Source organism: Crassostrea angulata, chromosome 5 (genome assembly GCF_025612915.1).
Source record: "Crassostrea angulata isolate pt1a10 chromosome 5, ASM2561291v2, whole genome shotgun sequence".
NCBI classification, from domain to species: Eukaryota; Metazoa; Mollusca; class Bivalvia; order Ostreida; family Ostreidae; genus Magallana; species Magallana angulata.
The window spans coordinates 45,924,598-45,949,137 of NC_069115.1; the positions used below are offsets into that span (position 1 = coordinate 45,924,598).

The following is a 24,540-nucleotide window of genomic DNA, read 5'->3' on the forward strand; positions in this document are numbered from 1 at the left end:
ACTAGAACCTCGAAGAACTTGATGCTGTTTTTTTTCATTCGTATCTAAAGATTGCAAACTAGGCGATATCAACATTTAAAATTTACGAATCACCGACTTCTAAACAGATTAAAGAATACATACTTGAATGGGCTGTAAAGACGTGACGACTTACGGAACGGGAGCAACAAAGATTTGTTAACCTCAGATTCTGGAAAAAGTACGCAGAGGCACCACCTCCATACATTCTCTCTGATTCTCAAAGTCACGTTTTCTCGAAATAAAGTTTAAATGAGCATGCATTGTATATTATTTCTCGGCCAAAATATTCGATGCTATTGGCTAATATTGCATGTACTTGTATACTCTCTCTCTCTCTCTCTCTCTCTCTCTCTCTCTCTCTCTCTCTCTCTCTCTCTCTCTGCAAAATTATGGTGACTAGTATTCAATAAATATCCTTCAGAAATTTTTAGTACATAAAAGTTGAAACCCGTGTTTTATTACTGGTAGGTCTGAGATAAAATTTATTTTTCTGTGTATAATTAATAAATAATCCAAAAAACTTTTTTTCTTTTATTTTAAGAATGCAAAAGCGAAAACATAAATCGGAATACAATACATAAGAACGCATATTTGTTGAATCAAAACCATGTGTAGTTGCATAAATTTTATCTCAAAAACTGATTGCTTTTTAATTATTCAAAAAATAGTTAAAAAACCTGCGAATCTGAGGAGCCAGAAGCTCACAACGCCGCGTGTAGAATCCCTTACCACTGGCGCGTTGACTCACTATCTCGATTCGTATATACCTCCATCCTCTTGTGTTTGTCCGTTTATATAACTGGCTTACCTTAGCATCAGCAGCGTCAATCAGCGAAGTTGGCGCTTCTGAGAGAAGCAAGGCGAGCGGTGCCTCTATACCACTCCAGCCAGCGTGACTCTAGGGCTCAACGGTCACTCTGGAGCCTGCGAAAAGGTGAGTCAAAGCTTGTTTATTCTTACTAAGATATATTATTTACCTTGCATGATAGTTGTTTGAAATCCTAATTACCGTGCTGATTTTTTTATGTACATGTTTTAATTATAATTTTGACCTCTATGTAGTTCTGGCATTGGTAATTCGAATTGAACAGTTGCTTTTGTACGGTTTGTTAAAAATGTGTACGTATATTTTTTCCCCATTTTTTTATTATACAAATTGTAGACTTCACAGAATTATATATAAATAAGTGATATTGATACAGCGTCATCTTTCTGTGACTTTTGATCCGATATATACGTTATAATTATCATGAATTTCTCATAAATCAAATCATTTATTTAAGAACAGCTAGGTTCTGTACTATTAAACATCTTTATAAACTATAAAATATCTGAAGATTGATGGAATTTCATTGCATGTTATATAATAAATCTGAGCATTGATACAATGTATACATGTATTTCTGTTCGGATGTTAAAAATGAGCTGTAACAGTGACTGTCATGTTACATTAGGGCTAACAACATTCCGAATCACTATCCTATTCATTATATCAGATGGTTCCATGTGTTGGGCAATACCATCTTCAGATATAACTATTTTCAAAGCTGGGCGTTCGGAATGCTTTTTAAAATAGAACCTATCATCATTTTTATCAAGCATAAAATGTGTAGTTAAATGTTTCTCAGTATGTTTTTTTTTCTCTTATCGGACACTCAATCCCTGACCTTATCATCCACTTCTTTGATTTTATTGTATTTTGCTCGGCATACCTGGAGAGTTTTTTTTTTCACGATTTAAGATATGTATTTACTGTCAAATCGGTGGTACTAAATCTGTAGCAACGAAGCAAATTTAAACACATTATCTAGGGGAACATCTTTGTGTATCTACTGCTTCCACTGACCGCTGTGCTTATGGCCGAGAGTTGGACGAGATTCTCGCATCGAGTTTCGAGATTTGACAAGTTTCCTCATGAAAACCAGTAGGGTTCCGCAGTTCTTCATAGAAAAACTGACACTGCATCGTATCGGGAGGAATTTCTTGTGTTCTCTGCCAAAGAAATATTATTGATGACCCTGATGTATAACAGGTTGTCACAAATGGCAGTTTTCTTGTGAACGATGAATTTTATCGTCTACAGTTGGTATCGGGGTCAATGTCATTATTAACAATGCAAATATTTCTTAAACTTGTTATATTTAAAATGAATTATTAGCTAACTGACAAATATGAACCTAAGTTTCTGTTTTGGAGCTGAAATCAATATGGCAATAATCAAATAGTCATATTGTAGTTTACTCTGCTGTAGGATAGAATATGCTACATGCATCCCCTTCCCCGACTTCTAAAATTCATTTTGAAATAAATGAGTTAATTTATGCGTGATGAGGTATCAAAAGACATAGAAAAGAGGATTATTTTGTTCTGGCATCCATTCAACAAATTGTATAATTATGAGTGGGTAGGGATATTATACAACATGTGTTACATTATAATTTTAAACGATATAACCAGCACTATATTTTCTCTATAGTGAGTGATGCCTGTAGAGTACTTGCTTGAATCTTCCATATTTTAGAATATCGGTTTTTTTTAAACGTTTTTAAATTATGAAAGAAATTACCACCACCCACTCTTTAATTTACAATACATTAGCTTGTTAATCAGTGAAATATATGCAAAACATAACAAGAAGCTACGGATACTTTTTTTTTCAAGCTACAATATTGAGTAGAACGATCTTCATAAATCTTTGATGTTAAGAAAAAATATTGACATATAAATTCGCCTCATAAAACTTGGAACCTAGTTTCTGCAATATTTTAAATCAACGTCTAATATGTTATTGGCTCCATCACTAATCTATGTCCGATATGTTAGGATAATGTATTTTTTTATATGACGCAAGATTGGCACGATATTTTAGACAGCCATTTTTTTGGCTGATAAAGGTGCTGAGGTTCTCAAAGGGCAAATGTGTTAATTAAAATGTTTGGATTATAAAACAAATTAAACATTAAATGTTTGTATGATACAAATGTGCAAACAATAAGAAGAATCCTAACAATTATTAAAAGCATCAAAATCCATTAAAAATGGATGCAATCTTATTTCCATTGTTTATCATATCATGAGGGCATGAAAAAGTTTTGTTCACTATGTTGTTGAAGGAATCATGAAATAATCATAAATTATTGAAAATAATTCAAATAGCAGATGTTCATATGTTTCTATATGAAAAGGGCAAACCTATTGATAGAATCCAAACTGGCTCTGACGAGGGTGAAACAGGTACTGTAAAATTGCATATTGCCATCCTTCTGTTTTTCTATTGAAACATATGCATGTTTGCGGGGGTTAGAAAACACGCACAGTTTGTGTATCCACAGATCCAATCAAACGGGCACCTGTTTCTCAAACATGCGTTTTGATGGGACCAAATTTTTACAGCATGTTCAAATGTGTGTGTTCTTGTGTTTTTAAAAATAACGGGAAACCTTATCATAATTGCATCGGCGATATCAATATCTGAGATATCTTCGGGGGTGAGGATGTGGTATGTTTCATATTCAGCGACCCAACGAGCAGATGAATAAATATTGACATATCTCATCTACTGGTCCTTATCAAAATGTTTTGTATGAAATTTAGGATTCTGGAAACACACAAAACGAAATTATTTGTCAGTCTCGCCCTTATCAATGGAAGTCGAGGAATTCGCATTTCTTGTGATGCTCAACACAGAAATGGTGGAATTTAGTAGGAATGGACGTTGCCTATTCGATGTGATAAAAGTTTTCTCTTTATTATGTTTGATTTGTTAAAGGAGTAACATTCCTATAAATATCTCGCAATTATTCACACGGCAATTTGCTTTTAGATGAATATTTCTCGTTTTTCAAAATGCCAGAATTGTACTCTAAGGAGCAATACATCTTTTATAATATACAAAAAGCTCCGTGTTTTTAGTCATATATCAAAACTTTACAGGAGTATACATAACAAAAACATTGCAAATTTGAGTTGTGAAGTGATTCAGAATACAGGATTAATTTGGATCTTGGCATCTTTTCCTATCTTACTCATTCAAATCTAAAATCTCTACAAAACTAGACAGTATTTAATTAACATTTCCAGATTTAAAGAAACATGCAACAACTAGAAAGAACGAAAACGGAAAAATGTACTCGTTTGCTAATTGAAAAGTACACATTTGTCGTTTTTGACGTCCGTTAATATGTTAAAACAAATAAAAAGGATGTAAAAATTTAAATGTAAAAGAGTTTCATCGTAAAAAAAATTTGAAGCCGTTGTGATAATTTCTTCTTTTTCAAATATGTAATCTACAAGTCTACGTCAATTTAATTTACATCCATTCAAGAATGTGTATACAATGAACTGAAATGTTTTATTTATCCAACAAATGCAACTTTAATGAAAATACATTCCAACTTTCATGTCGGTTTATAAAATTAGTCATTTTCTAACCTTTCTAAAAAATTAATTCTATAGACTTAATTCAGAGAATAGATCTAGATCGATGCTAGCTTTTGAAGTAAGAAGCTTAACGTATACAAAGAAGATTTTATATCTTATATAGAGATTAAGATATTTTGAAGAAAAAAATCTTATATAAGTTTATCTAAGATTTGTCTTTATATCTTTTGGAAGCGGAAATACATTGTAGAATTGGGCAACAGATACGATACGGACGTTCGGAGACCCTCTAATCCTTACGTTATCATCCGAGCGTCGGCCGCGTGCAGTGATGCACCGAAGTGGTGGGTGATTCCGACAGATTGCAAGTTTCTTAATGTAGCTCTTAATCTGTGGGATGTTTACCAAAGGTTCCCCCACTATATATAACCCTTCTGTCTCACTGTCAGCAAATATACGATAGATACCTTCAGAAAAGCTTCCCCGAACGATCACACCCTGTTCATAAACTTATTAAAGAGGGTTTGCATCCTGCTGAGTTGCGATTTGCGTTTTGATTTGAAGGGAAATATCTCTTAATTCCACCTTTTAATGAGTTGGATTTTATCAACTGATTCCGTCTTTGATATAGGGTGAGTTATATTTGTTCAGCAGCATACATGCGAAGTGATTTGGCATGATTGCCTCTTAGTATAGGATTCAGTGAGCCTCTCAGGTGTTGGACTCTAGATGTTATGATCAGCATATCCTTATTTCTTTTAACCGTATGAAATACTTGGAAGCTTGATAAAGCTAGAGCAAATTTATATATCAGTATACTATATTTTCCTTCTGTCTTCGAGAAATTTTGCCAAATAATTCGTTCGATTACAGCTAAAGAAAAACTTACCGAACACGTGTTAGTTGAAAGCTAACCGACTTTTAAGTAACCTAACCTTTTTATTACTAAGGCTGATAACAGATAATTAATTTTCAAACCATCAAACAAATTCAATTGTCAGGTTACGTGCATTTTTTAAGATTACTGTGAACAGAAGATAAAATCTAAAGATGCCCTCTTGTATGCTCCATTGACATTTGAAAAGATAAAAGTTTGGTTGGATTTTCGTCATTCTCAGTTTCAGCATTGCAGCATCTGGATATTACGTTATTTTTATAGGTCATCGGTTTAACGTTAGCAGAAAATAAGAAAATGCATGCAGGTGTTCGATTAATTTTTTTTTCATGTGTTACCATCTATAACATCGGCATTTCTAGTATCCATTTTAATATAATCACAGGATTATTTTACATGAAAAAATTAATGAATATATTTAAATTTTTTTAACAACATAACAAAATAAAATCGCGATTTCAAAAGCATCGACACCGGAAATATCACCATTGCTGTAATCCATTCATCTGTCTGTTGTATTCGTCATCTAATGAATGACTCAACATCTGATGACTTCTGTTGGCATGCGCATTAAGAATTATGTAGACACATTAATGCACGACCTTCACTTCAGATGTGTTTTTACGACATTCGTGTACAATGCTTCAAGTGCTACGAGTGTAGGAGGATATATTCGAAGAGATTCACCAAGAATTAGACTGCGATAGACGCGTACAATCATATAGATAACGTCTTACAAAAATATATTTTTCTTCTTGTGGAATTTCATTATCAAAGACGCAATAACATATTCTCATAATTTTAGATATCAATACATCTCGATTCTCGGAAGCATTGATACAGTAAGGTACCAGGATTCTTCGGCAATGTCGATGGGATAGATACACCATATGTTAATAAAGACATTGTATCTCTCATCAAAACGTTTCAGGTGAGACCCTATCGCGAGCACTTCCTCGACATCGACTGTATCTCAGCGATCTATCTATCGACACGGGAGGAAAACATTTTCCTCTCCCCTGTACATCTGCTTATTTTTGTTCCCTTGCTACCTGGCAGGCTGGCAATACCTGTGGTTACAGACAGTGTTCTAGTCAAAGTTCCTGTAAATATACAGACAGTTTAACTCACCTCTAATTAGTCATATTTTATGGGTTTGTTTGTGTATCTGGCTTGTCTAAAGTTACAACAGAAGTGAAAGCATGGCGTGAACACTGAGTTTATTTCAATGCAGTTTTCAAAAAAATTAATGGCAATGTTAACCCAACTTAACATGTACACTGACATGCACCATTTCCTCTGAGACTTTGGTAATTAAGAATACATAAATATTCTAAGAATAGATCACAAATAAGCATGATGTATGATGAATCTTTGTATCATGAATGAATCTTTCTCTGTCATTACGAACACGTGTATGTAATCGCTCATTGTTACTGCACAGACGACCAATCAGTGTCTGCTTAAAAGGTTACAGAAGTTTAAAAAAAATACATACGAGTTTTTTAGTGTTGCACAACTGATTTATAAATATTGTTAAAACAGTAACACGATAAAAATTGTGAATTGAAATTAACGTAACGAATTTCCTCATCTTGTTTTCTTGTTTAATTAACTCAGTTTAAGCTTGATGTTGGGAAATGCTTCTTCCTTTTTTATCAAACTTTGCCATACGCCTACCAGATTGCCTTGCCATGAATCTTCTCGAATTCTTCGTTACATGGCTAATTTACATCAAAAGTAAGTCTAGGGCAAGAGATCAAGTGATAACTCTAGATGATTTGTTAGCTTTGGTTAAACATGATGAGTTTTAAATATTCTGACACCCCAAACTTTATAGAACAGGCTTAAATCGCAGATGAGGGCAATGAAGATCAGCTGCGCTCCCTAAAATTTCTTACGTTTGGTAGATATTTACAATATTGCGTTTTAACTAGGCAAAAAACAATTCTGTGTTGTTTCGGGTATTAAGTTTATTACAAGCATTGCTGGATATGTATTGAAGGTATTACAAATACCGGTATTTGAAAGTGTGCATTTAATCCGATTAGTCCCAGCTTAAGTTTGATCAATTACAAAAATTGTACACCTATAGTTTTATGTATAAAAGTATCAATTAAAATGAAATAATAAAACTATGCAACCATCAAATACACATCATATAGCAATGTATAACGTTATTTATTTAGGAATTTGAATAATATATTTTTGATTAGGTAAATATTTCAATGAAAGTTTGTACATTATGATTTAGTTATTTAAAAGCACTTTTTTTTAAAGGTACAAGATGATTATTTGTAGCTATATGAACACGCAGACAGATTGATTTGACGAGGTTAAATAATGACTTTGGTTTTTATATAATTCTACTTAGTTTACTTTATAGGTACTTTTTGTTTTTATTTCCAGGTTACAGCAACTGATAACCAGTACCGAAGGATAGTCATCATTCACATGACGGAAACAGAAAAACACGCTATATAGCAAGACCCGCCAACTCATAAACTACAAAAACGTACACCCTCTACCGCAGTTACAACTGAACGCGCCTGAATGAAATAAAGCAGGGATCTTGGAAACGTTTGATGCTGTTTGATAGAATGCATATCCGTTAGAAATTGGAATTGACAAGGAACGAACCCTCAAAATAGCATCAATCACTATTTTTTGAAAAAAGTTTAAAAAGATAGAGTTTTACGATAACGTTGAAACAGAAACCGTGGATATGACGCATTTTCTGTAGATGCTATGACTTGAGGTGACCCCGCTGTTTGGTTTATCTGAGCTGTTTTTGGAGCCCTTATGACTTATTAATATGAGAGGAAGATGTAAGATGATAAAAGATCAATCTCTATCAATGCTGCCAATATAAAAAATACTGTAGTCAATCATAAATCAGCTGGAAGCAGTAATCTGTGACGTCAGAAAATGGAAAATATTCAATGATATTTCTATCCTCCATACTACTGAACTGCAAAAATGTGCCAAATTCAGTGTTCAAAACGCTAACTGAAATAATCATATCTGAGTAATATTCTTGGTAGGACATCTGTGGAAGCCATGGCGACCAACAATAAATTGATGCAAGAAATTAGTGACCAATTTCTACACTGTAAAATATGTTTGGAACCCTACAAAAGTCCAAAAACACTGACATGTCTACACACATTCTGTACCGACTGTATACAACAGCACGTGGATTCGGAAAACACGCGCTCTCGGTATTCCCTATACAACCGCCATGTTACATGTCCTCTCTGTCGCAAGCGGACGGAAATACCGACAGGTGGCGTGAGACGTCTACCTGACAACTTTCTGTTGGCTAACCTTACGGAAGTGATTGACAGGCGGCAGCCATTGAAAATACCACCGTGTGAGATTTGTCACACCGTTAGAAGTAACGATGCTTGTTCCAAGTGTCTTGATTGTTCCAAGTTGTTGTGCAAAGCGTGTGTTGATTTGCACTTGACAACAAAGGTGACTCAACATCATAGCCTTATTGACGTTGAAGGCGAGAAAGACATCGAGTGCAAGGTCCACCCCGATGAAATTGTTAGATTCTACTGCGAGCCCTGCGATGCTTGTATATGTGTTGTGTGTACTTTTCAAGAACATCGAGACCATGAAATATGTTCATTCAGCGAAGGATACTCAAAGTATAAATCTTCCCTAGAGTCCTTGTTAAATAACTGCAAAAGCAGATTTGATGTTGTCCAAGAACGCATAAACGTGATGAATCAGTGCGAGACAATATTAAAAGAGACCAGAGACAATATTCGGGACTTAGCTATCAGCTACATTCAACAGGTCCGAAGTACTGAAAAAGAATTATTAAAAGAAGTTGATTCGTATTTTGGGGAGAATATCATGGCCTTTCTAGAAAATAAAGATTGGCTGCAAGAAAATTTGGATGGACTTCAAAATGCTTGCAACTTGACAGATATCATTATGAGAGACAAAGGGGTAGAAATGTTGCTCTTAAAGAAAGAGATGCAAAATAAATTAATGTCTCTAATGCAGCCAACTCTCCCAGATCTACCCGAAGATGTAATGAATTTTACGACCAAGATTAAGTTTATTCCAGGTGGTGTCAAATTTGGAAAGCTGACCATTAACGAAAATGCAGATGAAAATGAAAATTCAGAATATTCAATCAACCTTCAGAAAAATTCCTTTGGATGTCAAACGGACGACTATTTCAGCGACGATTGGACTAAAAGCTCGAAAGAAAACAGTATTCAAAGCTATTCGGAATCAGGATCTGTGGTCTCGGAAATGGAAATCAGTTACACGTCAGAGGTGGCAAACTACCTTGGCAACAGGGTAGACTCACAAGCTAGTCTCCGATCCCTAACTCCAATACCGACTGTTGACGCCTGCATGCAAACTTTCTCAGATGTCGGATGCAAAGGGTCCGGTATTTGTATAAAGTGCTGCCAAGATCTACAGTCTGAGGTTAATATTGCAGCCTCGAACTATAACACCGCTCCGTGCGTCCAAGATGTTATTGTACTGGATGCACCAGAGTCAAATCCGAAAGAGTGGCGAAGAAGGAGACGTAGCTTAATTCGAAGCAGGAGAGTACAAACCGATCTTTCTATGTCAAATGAGAGCGTAGACGAATTAAGCCTCTCTGTTCCGAATCTGCGCAATATTCCTGAGAGAAGTCTTTCTTGTGGGTCTGTACCGATAATCAAACCAGAGACCAAGACAATTGCACTTGATCCCATCATCTTTGAAACCATAGAGGAGAAAATACCAAAGAAAAGTACACGGGATACGACTACTATGACAACTGTGGAAATGAAGCCAGTTGTCCCAACACGAAATGCCGTTACGTGTACATATCAGGTTCGAACTCGAGATTCTGAAATACAAACCAAAGTAGAAAGCAGAACATCGGATACACAAACACCAAAAGTAACTCAAATTACGAAAAATGTAGGAACGGATTATGCAGGACAGACTGACAAAGGTACATCAACTGTTAAAATCAACTTTATGGATAGTGAAACGTCTATGCCAACAATTTCATTCACTACCGCTGAGACTTGGACGGATCCACCGTCAACTACAGAAAGATCAACTTTCACTGTTAGTTGTGAAATGATAGACAGTGGCACCGAAATGACACCTGTGTCTGTAACAGACCAGGGCCTTCAAGTTACACCAAATCAAAGAGATGTAAACACTTCCACGATGCCTACAAATGTTGCCAGCTCTTGCATTCAAACTGACCAATGGGAACCAAATCAGACAGGGTCGAGCGAAAACAGAAAATCGTGGCATGGGGGTTTGCTAAAGCTATTTAAAGGAAAAGGATCTTCAGATAGCCGCGGATCCATTGACAAACTCTCTAGTCAATCGAGTTTGACCGAGATGCTTCCTCCTCTAAGCCCAACTATGGTAGAATCGAGTACAGAAACCTGTTCTTTGCAATTTTCTGATAAAGAAACAAGCACCACTAAGGTGACAAGTACTGACCAATGGACTGAAACTTTTAATCCTGTTCTTGTCAACACAGGTATATCACCTCCTCGACCAGCAACTATTGATTCGTGTGTTGAAACAAACCCGGTGGTTTTGATGGACCAAGCGACACACACAGAAATAGTCAAATTTAAAGATTCAACCACAGAAACAACGATTATTGTCCAGGATAATGAAACTTTAACAGAAAGATTGAAATGCCAAGACGCCCAGACATTCGTTGAGATGGTTACCGAAACCAAAGAAACCAACACTGACGTTAAACTGTTTTCGGATGCAGGCATAGGTACATCGGACACTCTCTCGCATTGCAATTCGTTGAACGATGTGTATGGTGGACGAGTATTAACCCCAGTGCATAAGTCAACAAATGTTAGTTTAGAGGACTTTGTAAAAAGGGTGGATATGGCCACAAATCCCTCACCTCCAGATGTTCAGGAACGTGGAACAATGGCTATGTCATTTGGCCAGTCTTCGATGACGTTTACAGAAATCTCAACACAAACGTCAATGATTAACCTTTTTGACAAATCAATAGGTACTTCACGCGAGTTTGATCAAAGACCGATCGAATGTTGTGATATGGCCACCTCAACCGAGTCTCTGCCTTACATCGGACTTTTGAGTGAACTTGAAGGCGACGAACTTTTCCTCATACCAGAATCTGCCTTCGATCTTGTATCATCGGAACCATCTATTCACGATTTTGAAGACCATATAGAAATGGTGGATGATTACACATCAATGGACTATACATCAGATACTGAAATAGCCACCCAAACATTCGTAACTACTATTCCGCAAACACAAGATCATGATCCAAATGAACCCGAAGTGTGGAAACACTCAAAACGTAAAGATAAGGAAGGCAAAGAGTTAGTCGATGTATGTACCAATACTCAACCCAAACTGACGTTTGAAAAGGAAACATCAACACCGATTCGTCATCTGTTTTCAAAGGGAACAATGACATTTTACATTGCAAAATCTGATAAAGCTACAAGTACTTTTAGTAGTTCTCGACAAATTGCTGAAAATGTTTTCGGTAACAAACCAATTCCAGATACTGCAAACAAGTTTACAATGACACCGAGAATAGAAGTAACAGATGCTAATACTATAACAGATTCAACGACACTTGCGGAAGGTAAAATGGCTGCGTGTATTTCAAAATTACAAAAAGTGTCTGAGAGATTACAAAGTCCAACTCAAAAAAACATGCCCGATGTGCCATGGAAAACTTCAAACGACCAGTTATCTTCAAAAGAAAATTTGAATGCACAGCCGGATACTTCTGAACAAGGACGACAAAGAAATGTACAACAATTATTAACACAGTCAACTAGTGCTGGGAAAACACAAAAAAGAGACAGAAAACCACAACCGATAACTACATTGAAGGGAAAAACATTATCTCCTTCAGATGAACCTGCAGAAAAATCAGAAACATCGTGTGATGGAAACGAAAGTATGACCTTACCTATTGGGAGTCCCCATGCTGGAAATAAGATGTCAAGATTTAATTCTGCTCCAGGAAAAATTGCAACAGTGCCAAATCAGAAATATAAAAGCAAACATTCCCAACAAAAATCTCCAAGCCGTATTCCTGTCCACAAAGGAAGCAATACCTCTTTGGATAAAACGCCCGTTTTAAATCCTAAATTTCCGAAAGGAAATGTGCTTTTGAATACCTCAATGACCTCCTCTACAGAGTCTGAATTAACAGCGTCAGTAATTTCGTGTCGATCAGAAAGTTCAAATATTTCGACTGACGCAAAAATGGACTTTTCCTCTCTAAAGATTGATCCGAATAGAACGCCTTCTTCTCCTCAAAAGTTGCAGGAGAAGGCGGAAGGTAATTCGGAAAAGAAACCTACACCAACTGAGAAAAAAGCGAATTCGAATGTTAGTTTCATGCAGAAGCTTTTTTCAAAAAAGAAAAAGTGTCCTGACCCTGTAAAAAACCTACCCAAAACGACAGGAAGAGAACCAAAACAATTGCCAAAAACGGAACCTGATCCAGAAAAAGATTCTCCGAAACCACAGAAAGCAAAACCGTTTGTTTACATTCGACAAAGGTACATGTCAATTGAACACGACAAGGAAGACGAAAGTGAGACAGCATCGGGTGGACAAACCAAGGCAACTGTTTCTCCCCAGAAAAAGGACCGTCCCACAAAGAAGGAGTCAGACAAAGAAAAGTCTACTCCAAAATTGACCCCAAAGCGTGCAGTATCAGGTCGGAAGTCCAGACCAAAATCAAGGGAGATAAAGCAAAACGATGAAAAGAAGTCCGACGTACGTCCTCTGTCTGCATACGATAATCTGTGATATTTTAGCAATACAATCTTTAATTCATGCTGCACTTTTAACCTTTACACAATCCAAGGAATGAATCTAATAGCTACGATAGCGTTTATAACAAAATGTTAACTGTTCCAACACATTTATATTCGTATGAATTTGGTAGCTATCAAATTTATCACTTAATATATAGTTTAATTTTCATTCAATCTATGCAATCAGTCAATTTATACAACTAAGATGAATTGCGTCTTTTTCTCACGAAAAAATGGATTTTTTCAAAAATCTTACCGATAGTACTGTATATTATTATTATATGTCATTGTGACATAGGCAACAATTATATGAACGCGTTTCAAATTTAATTTTAAGAATTTTCGAAAAGGTATATCCACAACGCAATACAAAATTGTCTTGCATGCATTGCATTTTTTTCACTATAATCTAGTTGTTTCTTTTCTGTCTTTGTATTTCTTGTCACAAGTATAACCTTCTTTAGTGATTTTCTTTCTTTTTACTATTTGTAGTGAATCACTAGCAGATAGTTTAAGCATCAGGTAGTTGGTAGAATCCGCCCTTCCCACAAGAGATCCGAATCATCACCATGAAGACATCGCTGGCATTCTGTAAAAATCATGTTTACTAACCCTGTTGCTATCTGTTTATGTTTAATTTTTCTTGGACTGCAGGATATGTGTTACATTCTCTGCGAAAAAATCGACTACAAATCACTGCATTTATATCTTATATTTTGATTGGCATTGAAAAGTTTATATTAAAAGTAAAAATATGCAGTTCAGAAATAAATATTGTAACACATGTACATTTATGAATATGATGATTCGTATTCCGTTACCTTTTATTTTAAGCCGGCTAATTGATAATGTTTAAAGGATCAGTAAAATTTATCATCTACTATTTCGTGTACTAGTATTATTTTTTGTCATGACATTACATATATTTTAGAATATATACCTCTTAAAACATCATGTTATTTTAATATATAGTGGAAATTTTTTTCACAATAATTAATTTGTTTTGTTCAGATATAGAATTCACAAACTGAATTGCAGAAAATAAAACACAAAAAAAATTGAGTTGCTTTTTGTCTGTGTTCTCGGCCACTAGTATATATTATCAGCAATGACACATAAAAGTAGGGTTATCATTGGGTTATTTCAGGAGTCTACCTTCTGCTGTAATATCCAGGTTAAAATGGCAAGTTTTAGCCATATGCCAGAGAATCGTGGAGGAGTGCAACTTTATAATTATACACAGTTTGGGCTTCAATGAAACGATTATAACCTCATCACGATAGAATTTAATGAGTTTCACATCAAACGCACGGCTGAAACAGGGTTTCAATAAGAATCGAGAGGAGGTAGAGGCTGGGGGAGAGGTTCTAGTAGTGACAGAATCAGACCTGTGTGATAATGCATGGTTCAGTTTCAAATCATCGAGTTGAAATCTTATTTTGCTACATGATTAAGAAACTTGCTTAGCATATTGCTATACAATTGATAACTCTCTAAATGAATAATATTTTACTAAATGTCTTGAAGAGTTTGTATATTTAAATACTTTGACTGATATCCTCAAAATTTAAAAGGGAAGATGGAGCTGAGTTATTAATATCCTCTAAGGTATGTGTATGACAGTATTTGCTTGTGACAGGATTTCTACCTAAGAACTTCCAACCGCTTACCAAGCGAACGATCACCGCGATAGAGCCATGTGTAAGAGGGTTGATTGATCACCAGTTAATCTTTTACCTTTTAATTGTAAAAATCGCTTACATGGAGTTAAATTAATAAACAAAGTTTCACAAATCAAAGATGGTAATACTCTTCTACATCTGAGGATATATAATCGTATTAATTAAAGATCTTGTCAATTAACTAGCAAAGAGAAGTAACTCATGATGTTATTGCTATATCAACGTAAAGGAAACAAATAACATAAAAAACTTACCTATTTTTTAATTATAAATTCATACTCAAACTCATATATAATTTGCTTTGATTTAAATAATACATACAAATTATATGTAGAAAATAGAATGATATACTATAGTTCAAAGGCATATTATCACTTATTAGGTTTGTTACTGACTGACTATAGAAATATACCGGGTTGATCAGTCTCAGAGACGGCGAGGCGAAGCCAAGGACAAGCGAAAATTTATTTCATGGGAAGTGATAAACACACGAATAAAAGTTGCTTACATCTCGTCAAATTTGACACAGCCGATCTCCTCAAAATCTCAGTCTCACCTTTCAAATAGTATTTGAAAATCTTCGCTGCACCCTTGTTCTTTTACATGCTGTTTAATTTTGTTTTCTCCCTTTCCTCCAAGGAGGTTTGAGCAAATCTCGACACTACCATTCTATATTGCTCCAGACACAAAAACATGATGTCAAATCAAAAGGCAACTACTTTAATTTAATGTATTTTCTAAGGGCAATTACTCCAAATATTTAACAAAATTACGGAGCATGGATTTTATATTAAATATTATGAAATGTTGACATGAGTAGGCGAAGTGTCGGCCATACAGACGAATACTAATTCTCACTAGACCGACTAAAAGATATATGCGGCAGTCACGTGTCATGTTTAAACCAATGAAAGAGTGATATTTCAGTCCGTATAGATGCATTAATTGTACACATCTTTGTTGTCCTAGGACTGTAATCGCCAGCATCAGAGTGAGTGATAAACAGTATTACATCCAGTGCTACACTGCATATTTACCTAATTATAATCGGAATTTCTTATTTAATAAAGATTCTCGCTAGGATGGACAATTTTTTTTATTAAATTGTCTTTTTTAGACATGTTAACTTAAAACCACGTACTTCCTTTGAAATCAAGATGAGTTTTGATTAACAGATATTGTAAAAAATATTCAAGGCAATGGCTTATTCAAATGTAACACACTTTTTAAGCAATATGTATAACGAATTACATATTGTAAGCGTGCTTTGGTTGTAATTCAGCAGATTACAATATTCGGGCAGGAAAGCGTTACTCGCGTGTTGACAGCCTATAACCCTAACTGTAAAATTTCTGTAATACTGACGAATATTTCATTACTAAAGGATTCACGTAATATAGTTTACAATATTTGGAAATAACTTCGTTTACACTTAGAAAAACATGAATGTAAAAAGGATGTTTTAGTGCTAAAGAAATATGTCGCAACATCTGTTGTGAACCAGGAGGAGGGTAGCGACCAACGTGCACGTGCTCCTTCTTTCACCAGAGACAGGTATGTCAATTTTAAATTTATTCACCAAACGAATCTATGGCGATAAAAATATCTGTGTGGGGGATATCTTTTAAAAAAACAACTGAAAGCTAACTAAGCATTTGTACAGCATCTTAAGTTTAAATATAAATATTTGATTAGTTTTGTAATTTTAGAACACTATGACATCAGTCATCTTCAGCCGGCTTCTCTTCTTACTAAGCATATGTGGTACGTATTATTTCAAATTTTCTTCTTGATTATTTTACATTTCTCACACAGTTATGTTTTTATCAACGATTTTTTAAAAAATATTTTGATCACAGTTTATGACGAGGCAGAACGAGCAATGGGTTAACAAATTCCGCCCATAGCATGTTACCCATATTGATCAACAAAATAACATTAAAACCTGATTCTATGATCAATCGGTATTAACAGATCAAAGCCAATGAGTGTACCATTTGTTTTGCGTGCGTGCGGATTTAATTGACAATTGGGTTTTTTGGGGGTATAATTTGATAGAAAAAAATTAAAATAACCGATGTTTTATTTGTAGTTTTGCCATCTTTTGAGTATACGTGTACTTTAAACTCCTGTAAAAATGGTGGTTCCTGCTTGGAGGGAAAATGTGTATGTCCTGAGGGGTATTTCGGTGAAAATTGTGAAGGTAAATTTGGCCTATATAAATTTGGCCTATATATATATATATATATATATATATATATATATATATATATATATATATATATATATATATATATATATATATATATATATATGGGTGTTAATATAGGAAAAAAAGGCGATGAGGGGATAATTCTGTTAATAATAATGATAATTTGATAAATATTAGATATTTTATAAAATTCCTTTTTTCTGAATAATTATATAATCAATCTTATAGAATTTAAATGGTTACAGTATGGCATTAGGCTTTTATTTACTTAATTATCAGCTTTGTTTTATGCCTGGGGTGAAAATGTCAAATGTTAAGTTGAAAGTCCGCACATTGTTAATATCGAATTTAATTTCACTCTATGCAGACGAATGTGATGGACCGGATACTTGTTACAATCACGGCGCATGCCTAGGTACTCCCCGGAAGTGTATTTGTGATGTAGGATACCAACTTACTGGTTACTACGGTAACCATTGCGAAGGTTAAATTTATGAGCGACTGTAAAATTAAAATATTTTTTTTGATGTTTTTATCGATATTCTCTGTTATATGAAGAGGAGTTATGTACACCTTTTATAAAAATTACTCATGTTATTTACATTGATTTTTCAGATTCCTGTGATCCCAATCTGAATGGAACATGTGGATTTGCGGGCACTTGTTCGGGAATTCCAAAAAGGTGTATCTGTAAGCCAGGTTTTTATGGCACCTGGTGCTCAGGTACATGTAAATTGATTGATCTAGCCTTTTGACGTCAATTTCAAATCAATGAAGTTAACTTTAAAAATTTGACCGAGGTCTTTGTAGACCCGGCGTATATGTTGATGTCATAAATATTGATATTACAAGTTATCACAATTATCAAATATACATTTCAGTTATTATCAAAATTATTTCCTATAGCATGCATGGATAACAGTCATTGCAAAAATGGCGGTTTGTGTGAGATTGATGGAAACTGCAAATGTAGAAAGTTTGATCCCGAAATAACAGGTGTCCATTGCGAAGGTATGCAACTCAAAAATGCACAATTCTGGTCATACTAAGGCCGGGCCTTATACATATAATTTTGTGTTGTTTTGATCTGATGTTTGAATTGATATTTTTAATAGCTACTGGTATCCGCTACCGCTACTATTAATTTACAGATTCGTTATATATATTTGTTTTCAGAGGTATGTAATAAAGACTCAGACTGTATGAATTTAGGGATGTGTTTGCCAAACAAAACTTGTAAATGCAAGGCGAATTTTGATGACGGATTTCGATGCATTTCATCAGGTAACTTGACTTGACTTAGAATGCACACTGCACAGTACCTGCAAGGTTTTCTTGACTTGTCTTTCGTGTTATATTATTCTTTAAGTCTACCTTATCATGTATATATCCTATCGTATCTTATCTAATCGTGCGTATCATATCCTATTTTGCATGTTATATGCATTATTGTGTATATGTCCTACCTATTGTACGTATCTGATAATATCCAACGTCATCCTATTCTACCATGCGTGTATCTGATAATTTCTGACATTATCCTATTCTATTTTGCGTGTATCTGATAATATCTGACAATATCCTATCTTAATGTGGGTGATGTTTTTGTATTTTACATTATCGTGTATCCTATCCCATGAAGCATCCTGTTCACCACCACATGCCAAAGTCTTGTCCTATACTGATATACATGTACCACGTGCTAAACATTGTCGTGTATATTTCATTTTTTTCCAGATGCAGTTATTCTTAAAATGGGATGGAGGGTACTCTTTTGTATAATGTTTGCAATAAAAACATTTAAATACTTGTTGTGTTTAGTTCTAAATTTCTAAAACAGTTGAAATATCTTATGATTGATTTTTAAATTGGAAAAAAAACCAAAAATGTGATCCAAAGTCAAAACAAGTGTGAAATGATTAACTGAAGTTTTTGGCACATCAAATATAATATTCTGACCATATACAGAAACTCAAAAAGTTCAGATTACAATTATGAATATTTTCCTCTTTACTCTTTACAAAGCTTTTTTCTGAAGGAGATAAATATGGTCAAAAAATAGACACAACCATACATACCTCTTCAGTATAAGTAATTCGTTAATATTTATGTAATTTTTAGAATTTCATGCAACTGTTTGTGATTTTTTTTTAGAACAAATGAACGTATAAGAAAAAATTGAATTAACATAATGCTTTAAAATGTTCGTGAAAAAATTCTCTTGAATACAAACGTTATCAACGTTATTGGTGCTACTATTGATTGTGTGATATTGTGCAATTCAAATAAAATACAAAGCAAGAACAGATAAGAGAAAAAAATCAATCCCAGTTCATTCATCATTCACTTTGAGTGCGAGATAAGAAAAAAGTAGGTACGAAATAATGCGTTTACGTTATCAAAGCAGTTTAACTTTAAATTAAATAAAAAGGGTATTGACGGAGGCGGAAGGTAAGCTGTGGTTTTCCAAAATTATTCTTAACAACTTTAAAGATGATCTGATTTATTACAATAAATGACAAATAATGTACATGTGGTATAAAGAGAATAGGTGTGAGGATATAAATAGTGCCTGTTTGGGAGTGTAATAGTTGAAATTGACACCCCGAGGAAACCATTGTCAACCGACGCGAAGCGGAGGTTGACAATGGTTTTCGAGGGGTGTCAATTTCAACTGTTATCCTCCCAAACAGGCACTATTTATTTTATTATATTGAATGTCTTAATTTTAGAGAATTTTTACTGCTTTACGTGAAACCGTACGCGCATAATTTACGCGCATGTAACAATTCGTTGTGTTACCCGTTGCTAAGTGTGTTGCTAAAGCTGAGGGTAATAGAACGGATTATCAACTGCGTCTTAACCAATCAGATTTCAGTATTTAACATGAAAGTATAATAATATTTATTATAATCTGCGTTATTTTCCTGGATGAATAAATATATACATCTTTGATTAAAAATAATTTACAATGGAATCTTTCGAATTCCTGAACAAAATGAAATCCTATTGGGTTTTTTCTTACAATTTAGAATAGGGAGCTGCTGTTTAAATGTTCTTATTTTCTTTTAATAGTAGGTCTGCTAAGGTCTTGAAATGAAATCGTAAGTATCATAATATTATACAACATATATTATACCTGTTTATATACTTTTGCAATTACATGTAAACTCTAACCTATGGTTCAGGATATATTGAGCAATAACTGTGAGGCCAAATTAAAATTAGTAAAGGTTTAAGGGGGGGGGGGGTGAAGTGCACTGAAATGCGATTTTCGTTCAAATAGACCTCTTCCCCACAGAACTTCGAGTTTGTAATAAAAACACATACAAAAAGTCAAGATTATCCCATATATCATCATGTATATCCAGTTTGTAAAATATAATTATGATTTAGGAGAATAAAAGTCTTTTTTTTTCGCTTTAGATTCTTTAAAGAAAAGGATATATTGAAAACTCTAAACGAAAAATACCTGAGCATTGATGAGAATTACGAAGCGTGGAAAGAAGAGCTGAGGAAAATCCTCCAGTCCCGTGTATTGGACAATAGCTCCATCTGCGAGGACTTTAAGTATCTCCGAAACAGGAGATTTCTAAATCCGGGCTTTTTATTAGAGGTCTTGAAAAACGTAGATCCTTTAGCAGTTAGATTTATACAGCGGAATCGATGGCACAGAAGATGTCAACGTAAGAATGTTTAAAATTGTTTGTGTATGTCTTTGCAGATTTTGACATTTTGTTGCCGAAATGCACTACAACATTATCGGAAAGCGACATTTGTTTTTGTAGAATGGGGTGGGGGGGGGGGGTATTTTATGGATATTAACGCTATACGTATTTTTCTCTACATAATAAAATGTATGTATTTCAAAAAATTACCTTTACGTACAATAGACATACTAAAAAATATTGACGACAATATAAAAAGTTTGATGAACAAAAATATTATTCTGGTCACACTCCAAAATTCTTGAATATATCATAAAAGTACAACATTGATAATTCTATACATGTAAATGCATGTGGGTTTTTTTTACGCCAAATATGTAAAGAATTTGGTGGACATGATTACAGACTACAGTAACTTAATTACGTTAAACGTAATTTATACCGTGTAAACCTCGCGCTTATCAGTATGAAAAGCAACGTAATATTTATATAGCTTTTAGAAGGAATTTCCGTTTTATTTACTTAGCAATGTCGGAACATGAAAATATTAAGGTTATATTATGTTTTACAGGTGAAATTCGACAAAAGAAAAGAAACGAACAGAACCAAACAGACGACCATACTAGTTTAACAACACTCTAAACCTACATTAAAGATAGAAAAAAATATTGTAATTATAATTCATAAATAAAACTCTTAACAAATCTGTTAAAAGGCTAATTTCAGCCAGCCATATTATGACAACGTATAATGCATGTTTGTATTGCATGTATGAATACCATTTCAAATGAATTAATACCATTTTAAAAGTCTCTTGATAAATTGTATGTAAATATATTGTGCTAATTAACATGTTAAGTTCAATATGTGTAACAAGTCAGGAATTATATAGAATATCTTTATTTTGTTCTCCATGTACAAAACTGTTGGAATTTTTAAAATAAAAAACAATGTAAATGAAAATGTAGTAATTACATAAGGAATAAGAAAGAGCTAGAGCCACGAAGCATCAAAAATTGCCCTATCATTAAAAATTACCATATTTTGGTAAAATTTAGGGTACAATCTTAGCTTTTCATAATTGTTTTTCTTTTTTCGATATCTATCATACTTTTTTATAAACGGAGTTTACAATATGGCATTGTTTTGATGAAAAATGTAGAACAGACGTCATTTTTGTTAAGTAACGTCATGAAATGATAAAACTACGTATAACTTGAATCTAATAAAATAAACAAAAAACAAATAAAATTATCATGTAGACATTATAATTAATTTATGAAAATGAATTTATTGATGAAAATACCATGAAAAGCTTATTTACAATAAAGTTTAAAAAATATAACAAGGACCAGTGCTGAAGGTCAATATAACGGCGGTACATTTAAATATGTCGGTGTCTTAAAAGTTCTTTTTTCTGCAATTTGAAACTGCATGAAGTAATGCTGATGATGCGCAGTGTATAACTGAGGATTAATCATTGAATTCTACCAATGTAATCACAAATTATTGAAAATAAATATGACAGAGATACGGTAATTGAATTTAATAGAGATATATGTAATCTCGAATGTTGATGCATTACTGTAACAGTCTGTGTACATTTTTTACTTGTTTCAAGGCCTCGATATTTTCACCCAATCCAACTGCTTTACAGCAGTTAGATGCCAGGGTTCAGTCCTTTGAAATGTTTTATTTTCCCATTTTCCCGTGGGCTCACCGTGCGTTCATGTGCGCTCACCATGCGTTCACTTGCGCTCTCCGCTCCGTTCCCGCTCATCGTTCACAAAACGCCCACCTTCCGTTCACAAAGATTTCGCCTTGCGCTCACTGCGTTCGTTTAGTGTTCACTTGTTGTTTAGTCAGATGATATTAAATTTAGGCTTATACCAATACAAACATGTAGTTTATTGTTATTATTTCCTGATTACCAACGAAACATAATGTAACAATACCGCCCGGGGCACTCCGAATAAATCGTTCATCTTGCGTTCACATAGAGTACATATATCGTTCAACGTTCACTTTGCGCTTGCGTTTGCGCTCTGCGTTCGCTCACAGTTCACCGTTCATAAGCGCTATCCAAATTCGGCTCAGATTGCACTCACCGCGTTCGTTTAGAGTGCACTCACTTTGCGCTCACCGTTCACGAACTGTTCAAGTGAAAAATAAAACCTTTTAGCGACTGTGTATATGTAATGGATATATTAGTATGCCGAAAGCAGTTCTGAATGAAATAATATAAAACAGTTTCGAGGCCCGTTATAGGGCCGAGAACTGTGATATTTTTTCATACAGAAGTGTTTGAAGCATATATCGTACTTAAATCACTCCATTGAATATCATTGTTGATTCCTGAGACAGTCCGATTTTAAAGAATAACAGTATTGTAACCACTGGTAATGGTCTGATATTAGGAAGCTCTCTAATATACTGTCACAAGTAAAAATTTTGACTGCTGGAACAAGGGAATGACATTACAGCAGTGTTTTGATGTTCATTAATTAAATGAAAAAAGAATATCGATTTCTTTAAAAATATTTTTCTGAGTTAACTAGTCCTTATAAATGCCATAACGTTTATTCATTTACATTTCATTTTTTCTAGTGATATTCATGTCTTTTGAGAATTGTTCCAAGTGATAAGCTATTCGTAAATGTCTTGAGAATTAAGATCACATTTCAGAGAGAGAGAGAGAGAGAGAGAGAGAGAGAGAGAGAGAGAGAGAGAGAGAGAGAGAGAGAGAATGTGGGTTTACTATTTTAAAGCGAAGATAGGTTAAAATGAATATTTTTATTTAAAACATCAAGCAGTAGCACATAAATAATGTCGTAAAATTGTCTTAAAAGTCGAATTCATAACAAGCATGTAGAATTTGTGTTATCATATATATAGATTTGTAATGAACCAGGCCGTAAATCGATTTTTTTAGAGGGTAGGGAAGGGGGGGGGGGAGTTGAATGGAAACAAATACTGTTTTAAATCTCTCTGTACTCATCGTTGTTTTTTTTTTAAAGAAAGGGCCCGGCAATCTGAATTTTTTTTATATGCCATACAAGAAAAACTTTAATTAATTTAATACGCATAAAATAATATAGGCAAAAGTAAGTCACCGATGTACACACATTTCAGGTGATTTTTTATTTTATTGGAAAAATGATCAACAAAGACATCGCAATTAGGATTAGACTTCTATATAGTGCACATGCTGATAATGTATTCTAAGCTGTGTATACCAAAAGCCGTCTCCATCGAAACGGACACAATCGATCTTTTAAGAAAGGAATGTAACTGCATGTAAAGGTTCACCGGAAATGCATTGACCACGCGACGAATCAACACTGATCAACAGGTGCCTGATAAAGAAAAGACGTATTCATTGGCAAAATGTTCTATTCAACGGACGATGGCTTCATATTCAATTAATACAGCTGTACTTAGGAATTAAAAAAATCAAGTTTTTTGACGGAATAAGTTAAGTTTATCATATATGTAGGCAGGCCTACATGTTTACACGGGATGTCGACTGTCTTTCTCCCGCGGTATTCAGGAACACGTACTTGTGTAAGAAAAAAATCGCTTGTATCTTTCCTTTCGTTTAATGCATTCCACCGTTTGACAAAAAACCCACAACTAGCTAGTCATACATGCTATAGCTTATTCTACATAAAGATATAGGAAAATATATACTAGTACTAGTATTTACTTACGTACGTACAATGTTAACTTTGCCAATTTAATTTCTTTCTGTTTGTTAGCAATGTTCATGTATATCATATTGTTCCGCAATTGATTAATACCGTGATACATAGAAATAATGCTTTTTTAAAATGCAGACTTTACTGGTAAATTC

The 24,540-nt window shown here is 34.2% G+C and overlaps 2 protein-coding genes and 1 long non-coding RNA gene across 6 annotated transcripts; all 3 read left to right on the forward strand.

Annotated features, from left to right (window-relative positions):
• Positions 1–805: 805 nt before the first annotated feature.
• LOC128183872 (uncharacterized) lies at positions 806–14,187 on the forward strand. 3 transcript variants are annotated; one of them, XM_052853073.1, is made up of 3 exons: positions 806–955; positions 7,706–13,084; positions 13,618–14,187. In XM_052853073.1, the coding sequence occupies exons 2-3, from the start codon at positions 8,357–8,359 to the stop codon at positions 13,618–13,620; spliced, it is 4,731 nt and encodes a 1,576-aa protein (XP_052709033.1). In that variant the 5' UTR covers positions 806–955; positions 7,706–8,356; the 3' UTR covers positions 13,621–14,187. The 3 variants fall into 3 exon arrangements, with proteins under 3 accessions (XP_052709033.1, XP_052709030.1, XP_052709031.1); XM_052853070.1 differs by having other exon boundaries at positions 7,706–14,187; XM_052853071.1 differs by lacking the exon at positions 806–955 and adding an exon at positions 4,830–5,033 and having other exon boundaries at positions 7,706–14,187.
• A 1,920-nt stretch (positions 14,188–16,107) lies between these two features.
• Positions 16,108–18,854, forward strand: LOC128183874 (wnt inhibitory factor 1-like). 2 transcript variants are annotated; one of them, XM_052853080.1, is made up of 8 exons: positions 16,108–16,361; positions 16,503–16,571; positions 16,900–17,010; positions 17,387–17,503; positions 17,635–17,742; positions 17,926–18,030; positions 18,196–18,303; positions 18,757–18,854. In XM_052853080.1, exons 2-8 carry the CDS (start codon positions 16,523–16,525, stop codon positions 18,852–18,854), a joined length of 696 nt encoding a protein of 231 aa, XP_052709040.1. In that variant the 5' UTR covers positions 16,108–16,361; positions 16,503–16,522. The 2 variants fall into 2 exon arrangements, with proteins under 2 accessions (XP_052709040.1, XP_052709039.1); XM_052853079.1 differs by having other exon boundaries at positions 16,517–16,571.
• Positions 18,855–19,377: 523 nt separating this feature from the next.
• Positions 19,378–21,666, forward strand: LOC128183875 (uncharacterized). The gene is made up of 4 exons (XR_008243662.1): positions 19,378–19,470; positions 20,095–20,123; positions 20,446–20,705; positions 21,259–21,666. It is a non-coding gene; the product is annotated as an uncharacterized LOC128183875 (long non-coding RNA).
• The last annotated feature ends 2,874 nt before the right edge of the window (positions 21,667–24,540 follow it).